Consider the following 11900-nt stretch of genomic DNA (forward strand, 5'->3'; position numbering starts at 1 on the left):
ATCACAAGTTAAATATGGAGTACCGCAAGGCTCAGTACTAGGACCGTTGCTTTTCACTCTGTACATGCTACCCTTGGGAGATATCATTAGGAAGCATGGCGTTAGTTTTCATTGTTACGCTGATGATACTCAGCTCTATATTTCTTCACGCCCTGACGAAACTTACCAATTCACAAAATTAACAGAATGCATAGCTGATATAAAAAACTGGATGACCAGTAATTTCCTACTACTAAATTCAGAAAAAACAGAGATTCTAACATTTGGACCGAAAACTTCTTCACGTAATAACCTAGAATATTGTCTAACACTTGATGGCTGCTCTGTTAAGTCTTCGTCGTCAGTTAGGAACCTGGGTGTGCTCTTTGATACCAATCTTTCATTTGAAGGTCATGTTACTAGCATCTGTAAAACCGCTTTCTTCCATCTTAAAAATATATCTAAACTACGACATATGCTCTCAATGAAGAATGCAGAACAGTTAGTTCATGCGTTTATGACCTCAAGGCTAGATTACTGTAACGCTCTACTGGGTGGTTGTTCCTCCCGCTTGATAAATAAACTACAGCTCGTACAAAATGCAGCAGCTAGAGTTCTTACTAGAACTAGGAAGTATGACCATATTAGCCCAGTTCTGTCGTCACTGCATTGGCTTCCTGTTAAACATCGTATAGATTTTTAAAATCTTGTTAATTACTTACAAAGCACTAAATGGTTTAGCCCCCAGTACCTGAGCGAGCTCTTAATACATTATAGTCCTTCACGTTTATTGCGATCTCAGAATTCAGGCCAGCTGATAATACCTAGAATATCAAAATCAACCGCAGGTGGTAGATCCTTCTCCTATTTGGCACCTAAACTCTGAAACAATCTTCCTAGCATTGTTCGGGATGCAGACACACTCTGTCAGTTTAAATCTAGACTAAAAACGCATCTCTTTAACCTGGCATACACATAACACATTATATATTTATATTTTCAAATCCGTTAAAGGATTATTAGGCTGCATAAATTAGGTCAGCCGGAACCGGGAACACTTCCTATAACACCAGATGTACTTGTTACATCAGAAAAAGAATGGCATCTACGCTAATATTAGTCTTTCTGTTTATCCCGAGATTTACCGTAGTCAACCGGATTCGGGGCCGTTTCCAGATGAGACCGAGGACCGGTGCCTTGACACGACCACAACACAGCCCTGAAGTATCAGCAGAGATCGAGTCGACTAGATCATCCATTGTGAAGACATCATCAACACGACAGCCAGTGCCACAGTTTCCTCAAAATTATAATCACGATTATTAATCATGTTTATTCTATCAAAAGAGTAATGAAACTATGGCTATTTTGCAAGTTCTTTACCAACCTACACTTCACCCAAAAGGCCTGTAGGTGGCACAACGACTTAATTTAACCAACTATGATAACTTCGTTAGATGGTAAATCAATACAAAACATGGTTTTGGTGAGCGCTTTGTAATATCTATTCACATTAGATTTTAAAGCAACACAATTCGTTTGCAATACGACAAACCAGATTCAAATTGCCCGGCAAATTCGTAAAGCAAACAAAAATCATTTCCAGCTGATCAACATTATGAAAACTGGTAAAACCTTTAGGAACTTCAAAAGATAAAACAGCGAAACTCCTAATATTACTTCCAATATTTCCAAATTATGTTTATTTTCATAGAGCGGGCCAATATCGTGACGATTATTTAAAATCAATCGAGAGAAGCAGATAACGTTATCGTGATAAAATACGATTAATCGTGCAGCCCTAATTTAATTTAATTTGACTTGACATTTGATATTCAACAGTGCTTTTGATCTGCCTGCATTGACACTATTCTTTAAAAAGAAAAATTATATACCAATTATCAATGTAAAGCTGCTTTGACACAATCTGCATTGTAAAAAGCGCTATATAAATAAGGGTGACTTGACATTGACAAAGATGAAAACTAAGGACATTTAATCTATAATTTTATTTTATTTTAGTTAGTTTTGCCAAACACACATTACAGTTTTGGATAGTTATCGTTTTTTTGTAATGCCTCGTTTTTATTTTTATTTCAGTTAACGACGATGTTTTTTCCAACCTAGTTTTCATTTTTTTCGTTCGTTTTCGTTAACGATTATAACCTTACTCACCTTTCCGACAACGTTAAGTCGTCTCACCCGACAACCGCGACAATCTCCTTCTAGTGCCGCTCATGCAGGCTCAGCTCAGGTGCCGGTCGCGTGCAGCGCTGCAGCCACGTAAACAGAGTTTGCCCTTCCCCTACTGACTTTCACTTTCGGACGGGTGCCCGAATATGGAAGTGAATGAGGCTTTGCGATTTTTTTTTTATTTTATTTTTTTATCTAGGCCTACGTGAAATTCTGCATCCATTGTACGATTTTTTTATTTATTTTTTTCCACCTCGGAAGGGCAACGTGAGTCGAGAAGGGCATATGGGCAGTTGCCCGGGCAAACTGAGCAACCCCCCGTGCACGTCCCTGATTGTCCTGATGGAAGATCCAACCACAGCCCGTTATATGACTTCTAACAGGGACAGTCAGGTTTTGATTTTTATCTGTTGGTATTTGATAGAATCCATGATGCCATCTATCTTAACAAGATGTCCAGGATCTCCAGCAGAAAAATAAGCCCACAACATTAAAGATCCAGCAGCTAATTTTTTTGTTTCATCTGACCAAAGAACCCATCCCGTTTGAAGTTCCAGTAGTGTTAGTTACTTATCAAATGTTCTTTGGTCAGATGAAGCTTTTTTTTTTTTTTTCCTTCCTTTTTTAGCAGCAAACACTTAAGATTATAAAAAAAAAAAAAACCTTCTTATACCTATCCTTTCACTTCCTTTAATCCCTCTCTATTGTAGTTTATGATACTCTGAGCACTGCCTAAAACTTTGTATTGTGAGCACTTCTTGTCTATTTTCCTTGTCATGACGACTCGCTTGTTGTATTCCTCACTTGTAAGTCGCTTTGGATAAAAGTGTCTGCCAAATTAATAAATGTGTTTGGTGAACAAAGGGGTAAAAAGTACCCCATGTGTACAATGAAATATACTGATGTATCTTTAATGTTGTGGGCTTATTTTTCTGCTGGAGGTCCTGGGGCCGTTTCAGAAAGGAGGTTAAGTGAGAACTCTGAGTAAGTTAACCCCGAAATGAGGGAAACTCATGTGATGTCATCAACTTGTGATGTTTAAATAGTTCACTCATTCATTCATTCACACTGCAAAAATGCTTTTCGTACGGAGTATTTTTTGTCCTATTTCAAGTACAAATATCTAAAAATTCTTAAATCAAGATGGATTTTGTATATACGAAAATGATATAAGATATTTAGTCTGTTTCCTGGGGGGATCTAAATTAAGTCCATTTTACTTAAGTAAAATTATCAATATCTGCCAGCGTGGTAATAAAAATAATCTTAATGCACACGGAAAACAAGATTATTCAGATTGTCTATTACCAAGTACAAATTTACAGTAGCTCCACCCACAAATGTCAGACCAGGTTAAAATTAATGCATGTTTTTGTGGCTGCAGTGGTGTAGGCAGTAGTGTGTTGGATGCAGAGAATTAACTTGTGATTGACTGGGTTTGAATCTGCCTTCTGCCAAGCTCGCTATTCTCCCTTTTCCTATCATATCAGAAAGGCATTTATTTTCAATAAAAATGAAGAAAATGTTCTAAAAGTGGAAGTAAATTGCTTAACGAGTGTTTAATAATGCTAAAATCATTTACACTCTTATTATTGCATCCTATTATCTTTTTTTTTTTTTTTTTTTTTTTTTTTGCATGTGGGATACCATGAAAATGAATATTAGTTCAATAACTTACCATTCTACCAGTTTTCACCTTTGATATTATAACAGTGATAAGAATTAAACTTGCATTGACTCAGAAGTATGCGGATGTCATTTTGTCATGTGCTGTTGCCATAGTGAATCATATTATTGGAGCTCCATTGATGATGGCTTTTCATAGTCGTGGTGCACGCTCTTAACTCAGAGTCAACCTACTCAGAGTCGATTGAACTAACTCAATTCAGCTGTTCTGAAACTGAAAACTCAGAGTTTCCCATTTCAGGGTAAGTCAACTCAGAGTTCAAGTTTTAACTTAGAGTTGGATGAACCTTTTTATTGAAACAGGCCCCTGGACATCTTGATCAGATATATATTATCATGGATTCGCTGGAGAGATTCATGAAGGAATGGTTTCTGATCTCTGGTCAGGTGTTCTCTAAACTTATCAAGCATTATAGAAGAGGTTGCAAAAAGTATTGAATAAAAGGGTATGATTAATTGTGATCAGTGAGTATTAGAGAAAAACATTTCTCTCATAATGAAACTTTTATCCAAGTATATTCTTCAATATTATATCCAGTAATTTGAATGTTTGTTAGACAGAAATAATGTTGAAAAGATTAAGTGTTTTATATTTTGAATGAGCCTAAACAAGAAATATTTCAAGCTAATAATGATAATAATAATAATAATAATAATAATAATAGAATACTGAAAGGCTATTTAACTGGAGTTTTCAATTAGACATAATAAACTAAATAGTCCACTACAAAAAAAAAAAAAAGAAAGAAAAGAAAAGCCATATGGGACTCGAATCGGTCAATCTATTCATTACGAACCTTCCGAATGAAGTGATTCACTAGAATGAATCAGACTTTCCAAAGCTACATATGAGAAATAGGACCGTTTAGATGAACCAATTCGCTAGAATGAATCTGACAGCATAACTGCTGTCGCGACTGGAAAGCTGAGTTTACTGGCACAAAATAAAAACATTATGTTATGTGTATTTTTAATAATACATTTATTCTGTCAACTTTGGGTGCACCAGCCATCAATCTGGGTGGGCCAGTGCCACCCTGGCCCTTCTGTAGCCTCGCCACTGATTCACACATAACACAATGTAGAATTGTTGCGATTGCAAAGGATCTCTACAAGTAAGGAGAGAACGAGTACATTTACACTGTGTTCCAAATTATTATGCAAGTGACATATCAGTAAGATTTCAGTACAATAAACATTCAGATTTTAGTTTATGTAAGAAAATGTTTATATATATATATATATATATATATATATATATATATATATATATATATATATAGAATGCAGGCTTGGTGAGCAGAAGATACTTCTTTTAAAACATTAAAAAATCTTACTGACCCCAAACTTTTGAACGGTAGTGTATATATGTGCGTATATATGTGTATTTTTTTTTTTTTCTTTTTTTTAAACTCTGGTTATGTCTGTTGTACTTCCTTACATGCTCCTTTATTCATATATTTCCATTCCCACACCCAGTTACAGTTACACACACACACACACACACACACACACACACACACACGCGCGCGCACACACACACACACACACACACACACACACACACACGCGCGCACACACACACACAACACACACACACACACATACACAAATCATACTGGCTGTTTTGTATGTTTTGTTGGTCTTTGTATTTGTATTTTGCATTTAATCTTTCATCTGTAAATATTGTAATTGTCTGTTTACATAAAAAAAAAAGAAAAAAAAGACTGAATCGACAATACTACATTTTTATGAATGCGTTAATTTTCCAAGCAGCCAACATCAAAGTAGGATTTATGTATAAACTGATGAGTATTACACCAACACATAAAACAGAATTCTAACTCATGCGCATGTTTATGTGAAACGCCAGAGTTCGGTACGTTTGGATGAGGTTAAAAAAACAGTTCAAAAAACCAACAGTTCAAAAACAAAAAGTGAGGAAAGCAATGTTATGCATTTTGCCGCCTTCATTACTAAGCAAAGGAGTAAATAGCTGCTGGTTTGATGACGCAAACAAACCGCGGGTCGGACCCAAATAATATAATGTGAACATGGTCCAGTGGGGGCAAGGGAGGGGGGAGCAATCAAACTCGGGTCTGACAGCAGACATTTGTGTGTGGATTTTAAAAAGGGAAATTGATTAAGAAAAGTTTTATGACTTTCTATTAGGTTTTGACATGCTTCATCGACAATGGGACACTGGAAAATATGTATGGTTAAATTGTGTAATGTCAGTTTTATATTGTTAGCAACTATTAGTTAAAGGTTTGTTCACCTAAAAATTTAAATGTCATTTATTATTCTCTAGACCTGCCATTCCACACCGATAAGACCTTTGTTAATCTTCAGAACACAAATTAAAATATTGTAGTTATCCTCTCTCAAGATCCATTAATATACTAAAAACATATTTAAATTGGTTCATGTGAGTACAGTGGTTCAATATTAATATTATAAAGCCATGAGAATATTTTTGGTGTGCCAAAAAAACAAAATAACGACTTATTAAGTGATGGCCGATTTCAAAACACTGCTTCAGGAAGCATCGGAGCATAAATGAATCAACGTGTCGAATCATGATTCAGAATCGCGCGTCAAACCACCAAACTGCTGAAGACACGTGTCTCACGCTCCAAACAGCAGATTTGATACGCTGATTCATTTATGATCCGATTCTTCCTGAAGCAGTGTTTTGAAATTGGCCATCACTATATAAGTCATTATTTTACTTTTTTTGGCGCACCAAAAATATTCTTGTGGCTTTATAATATTAATATTGAACCACTGTACTCACATGAACTGATTTAAAAATGTTTTCAGTACATTAATGGATCTTGAGAGGGGAAATGTGAGGCCTGAGCCCGATGGCTCAGGCCTCACTGAGCCATCGGATTTCATCAAAAATATTGCAGCATATATATATTAAGTCATAACACGCTATGATCAATTTTAATATAGATTGACCAAAGAGGGAATTATGCACATAAGCGTGGGGGGAAAGACGTTGTTACTTGAATAAGTTCAGGTGTAGTTTTGTTCTTCAAACAAGGTTTGTCATGATCACCAGTTGGAATGCCCTATTTAGCCACCAGAGGGCACTCCACCCTGGACTATTACCTTACCACTTGGACTTCATTTCCCATAACCCACTTCCCGGACTCATTATCCCGTCATATCACTCAGCTGTTTTGTGTTTGATCATTAGTGTCTGTCTATTTATACCTGGTTTGTTTCTGCTTTTGTTATCAAGGTTTTGTCTATGGTCACTGGATTCTGTTTGTGTTTTCTTTGTTTTTTATGGACTGTTCTGTGGATTTTGACCCTTGTCTGTCTGGACTACGATTATGGATTACCCAATTAAAGCTGCATTTGGATCTAACCCTCTTGTCTCTGTGCCATCCGTGACAGAAACCTCGATCACAAATAGATCCAGCAGTATGGGTTTTCAGATCCTTCCTCCAGCCACAATGAGGGAGCGAATGGATTGACTGCGGGCTTTGAGGGCTCTACGCCAAGAGGAATGTGAGGTAGGATGCTTCGCCCAGACGTTTTGGACGATGGCGGTGGGGCTGGATTACAATGATGAGGCTCTGAAAGAAATTTTTAATAGGTGTCTGGGTGATCCTCTGCCTCAATGGGAGATGGAAGGGCTTCAGATCTTGGATTTTTGGAAGTTCACTCAATATCTCCACCATCAGAAGCAATGGGCAACACCGGGTCAATCAGAAACCTTTCGTAGAGACTTTCCAACCGTGCATCCCTAAGTGAGTCAAGAACCTGGCTCTCTGAGTCCCACTGGTAAGCGCAGGTTAAGGCGAAAGAGGTCAACCTGTGGGTCCGCTCCAGAATCCGCTCCAGCCCGTGAATCCTCTCCAGCCCATGAGTCTCCTGAGCCCGCTCCAGCCCGTGAGTCCACTCCAGAATCCGCTCCAGCCTGTGAATCCTCTCCAGCCCGTGAGTCCGCTCCAGAGCCTGCTCCAGCCCGTGAGTCCGCTCCAGAGCCTGCTCCAGCCCGTGAGTCTGCTCCAAAGCCCGCTCCAGCCCGTGAGTCCGCTCCAAAGCCCGCTCAAGCTCGTGAGTCCACTCCAGAACCCGCTCCAGTCCGTGAGTCCACTCCAGTCCGTGAGTCCGTTGTAGGCCCGGAGACCAACCCAGAGGCCGTTCTTGCGCTTCCCAAGTGCCTTGCCCTGCCGGCGCCACCCAAGCGCCTTGCCCTGACGATGCCACCTAAGCGCCTTGCCCTGCCAGCACCACCCAAGTGCCTTGCCCTGCCGGCGCCGCCCAAGCGCCTTGCCCTGCCGCCGCCGCTCAAGCGCCTTGCCCTGCCGGTGCCACCCAGGCCATCTGCCCTGCCGGCGCCGCCCAAGCGCCTTGCCCTGCCGGTGCCACCCAGGCCATCTGCCCTGCCGCCGCCGCCCAGGCCGTCTGCCCTGCCGCTGCCACCCAGGCCGTCTGACCTGCCGCTGCCACCCAGGCTGTCTGACCTGCTGAAGCCCACCTGGTCAGTTCCTCCAGCACCATCCTGGCACTCAGCCAGGACTTCAGACCTGCTGGAACCCGCCTGGTCAGTTCCGCCAGCATCGCCCTGGCACTCAGCCCGGACTCCAGACCTGCTGGAACCCGCCTGGTCAGTTCTGCCAGCACCGCCCTGGCACTCAGCCAGGACTCCAGACCGGCTGGAACCCGCCTGGTCTGTTCCACCAGCACCGCCCTGGCATTCAGCTTGGACTCTAGACCTGCTGCAACAGATTGCAGCAGATTTTGACCCTTGTCTGTCTGGACTACGATTATGGATTACCCAATTAAAGCTGCATTTGGATCTAACCCTCTTGTCTCTGTGCCATCCGTGACAAGTTTTTAACTTACGAGTAAGATAACTGGAAAAGAAAGAAGAGAGAGGTGATGGAGAATGACGAAGGCTTGTCAAAAGAAAACTTGTGCAACGAAGAGGCACGTGGCATTTTCCTTGAAAAGAGCATTACATAATGTTCAATTTTTTTCTTCATAAATTTCATGAAAGAATGCTTAAGTACTTAACTTATTTTAAAAAAAAAAACCATATTCATAATTTATAGTATGTAACAAAATACAATAGTATATTATAGTGAGATTAAAATGTGTTTCGTTATTTTGGCTCATGTCGTCTTTCTTATCATTAGTCAGTAATTAATCTCTTTATAAACCTTTGACACAGGGAACAATAATCTAAAATTTCACCACAATGTGAATATTCAATCTGTGTGGAAACAAATTAAATGAACTACAGTCCTATAACATGTATTGTATTCAATGTCATCATGTTTAGCCTCAAAGGTTTGTATAGGTTAATGTGTACTAATATATCTTTAAAAACAACAAAAAAAAACTAAAAGTTATCTGTTTCTAGATGCTCCCCATACATCCATCTATCCAAAGGATGATGTACAGCTGGGTGTTCAGAACACCCTCATCTGTCATGTGAGTGACTTCTATCCACCATCTGTCAACATCTCATGGACTAAGAATAATGTTAACATGACAGAGAGCGCAAGTTTAAGCCAGTACCATCCAAAAACAGATGGTACCTTCAACATCTTCTCAACTATGAAATTTACACCTGGTGAAGGAGACATTTACAGCTGCACAGTGAACCATATAGCCCTCCAGGGTGAACCTCAGACCAAAATATGGGGTAAGTGTGATTTTCAAACACAATCAATAGACATTACTTTTAGCTCTTATCATATTCATGCATTCACCTATGCATGTATTTTCCAGATGTTGAATCTGCCCTCCTAAGTGTTGGTCCAGCAGTGTTGTGTGGAGTGGGTCTGTCTCTGGGGGTGATGGGCATTGCTGCTGGAACTTTCTTCTTCATTAAAGGAAATATCTTTTAATTGTATTTAACTGAGCTTTGAAAACAATGCTGTAGTTCACTAGTAGTCATTGCCGATGTATAAATACATACATACATAAACCTGGATTCAATCTAATAACATTTTTATTTTTTGCCCTATAATACTTTAAAACATGAGGAGGTGTACTTTCTTTGAGGGTGTAGTTTCTTTCTGGATTTAAATCTTTCATGCAAAATAGAAAATATATACAAATTAAACATGTTCATTTAATGAGGTAATACTAACACTTTATATTCTTTAAAAAAAAAATGATATGCGTACTGTGCTAGACTGGGCTTGTCTGTCACGGGTTGTGAGGGAGAGACTAAACACATGGATAACATGAAGAAGATGATGAAGGTGGCTAACAGGCTTTAATAAACCAACAGGTAATTCCACAAGACACATTGAACACAACTACAGATAGACAAAACCTGACCAAGACACATAAACTGGGGTCTGAGGATTTTTGGGGTCCTGGAAAAGTTTTGACATGCCCTGACATTTTGCTTTGCATTTTGCTTTTTCAGTTGTTCATAAACATATTAATGGAAAAAGTGTCATCACACTGTATTCAGCACAAACTAGGCTACCATAATATGTGAGGAACATGTATGTACATGTTTGTGTTTTTGAAGGAATAACGTTTGTGTGGTTATTGAAATAACAAAAAAACTTATGTCCCTGAAATAAGGCCTCAAAATAAATAGAAAATATGTGTCCACAAGGCTTCTGGGTATTGGAGGTTGTAGACTAGAGTTTTTGCTTCAGAATGATGTAAAATTATCCTGCCTACTCGTTCATATTAAACAATATATTGGTTTCAATTTTTTAAGACACTTTTTGTCAAGAAACACAGTATGCGTGGCGGCATAAATCTTCATGAATAATGCTTTGATTCACACCTAAGTCAAAAGATCCACATAATGACCTGCATAATGACCACGTAATGAGTCCTTTCAGTTAGGTGGGCTATGGGCCACTCTTGACAAAAAAAACATGATTTTTATGATCTCATGCATGCAAGTATTATTGCACATCATGTGAAGAAAATTTTGTATAGGCCTATGTTAAATTACAGTACCAGTCAAAAGATTGGACACATTACTAAGGTTTTTAAAAGAAGTCTCAAGTCTCTAACCAAATAATGGTTTTCTATTTTAATATACTTTAAAATATAATGTATATCTGTGATGCAAAGCGTCTGAACATTTATGTTGCCTCTGGCATTTCATATAGGCTATTTGTTATATTATACAGCCTAAATGTTAATGTGCAGTTGACAAATTATACATCATTAAAAAGATCTAAGACTCAAGCTTCACATTTTGACCTCTGTTTTACTCTTAAAATCTTATATTGACCATAATTTCTTAATATGCTTAAAAGCATGCACATTTGTAGAAATATTGTTCATGTCTCATGTTTATTTCAATTTTCTATAAAGAGCAGTAATATTTATTCAATATTTATTGTTATCACTGTGAGCGCTGGATTCTGTGTTTTCAATTCATACTTGCAGTCGGAGGGCGCTCTGTGCACCTTTAGTCCACAAATTAATCTAAAGAAGAACAGGCCATGTGGCATTCCAGAAACTAACAGAGGCTTCCAAAGATCACTAACCATGGATATAACATGCAGATAAACACTTTTGAAGATAATTAATACACGATTGAGACGTTGTACACATGTATTGCCTCAGAATTTGCATCTGAATAGTGCTCGCTTTGTGGGCGTGGCCGCATTAGCGGATAATGAGCTGAATCACCGATGTCTGACATGTCTATTTTCATTCAGATTGCATAAACAGAGAATATTTGTTATAGATTTGACTTAGATGATTTAAAACCTGCCATTTCAACGTTTCTTTAGACATAAGTCTCATTTCTTGTGATTAGTATTCACTAAATTACACTTCATTTTTTGAGAACTATCAGATTGGACTTTGTTCAGAGGGAGACGGCAGATCATGCATCATGCATTGTTAGTTTTATTTATTTTCCGAAAAGCACAACATTTTGTTTTTACTCTGAGTATACACAAAGAAAAGAAAATATGTCACAGATTAAAATGGAGTATAACACTGAATTGTATGTGCAAACCTGATGGAGTATTTTGAGTCTCTTTCACACTGATAAAAAAAAAAGTAAGGTGGTATTGTCG

The 11900-nt window shown here is 38.5% G+C and overlaps 1 protein-coding gene across 1 annotated transcript in view; it reads left to right on the forward strand.

Annotated features, from left to right (window-relative positions):
- Positions 1-10282, forward strand: part of LOC125269565 (H-2 class II histocompatibility antigen, A-U alpha chain-like) — a 45633-nt gene extending 35351 nt beyond the window's left edge. Inside the window, exons 3-4 of the mRNA XM_048192463.1 lie at positions 9248-9532; positions 9619-10282. Of these exons, the coding sequence (XP_048048420.1) occupies positions 9248-9532; positions 9619-9737 (404 nt within the window). The 3' untranslated portion in view covers positions 9738-10282. The remainder of the gene's footprint in view (positions 1-9247; positions 9533-9618) is intronic.
- Positions 10283-11900: the final 1618 nt, after the last annotated feature.

Source organism: Megalobrama amblycephala, linkage group LG6 (genome assembly GCF_018812025.1).
Source record: "Megalobrama amblycephala isolate DHTTF-2021 linkage group LG6, ASM1881202v1, whole genome shotgun sequence".
NCBI lineage: Eukaryota > Metazoa > Chordata > Actinopteri > Cypriniformes > Xenocyprididae > Megalobrama > Megalobrama amblycephala.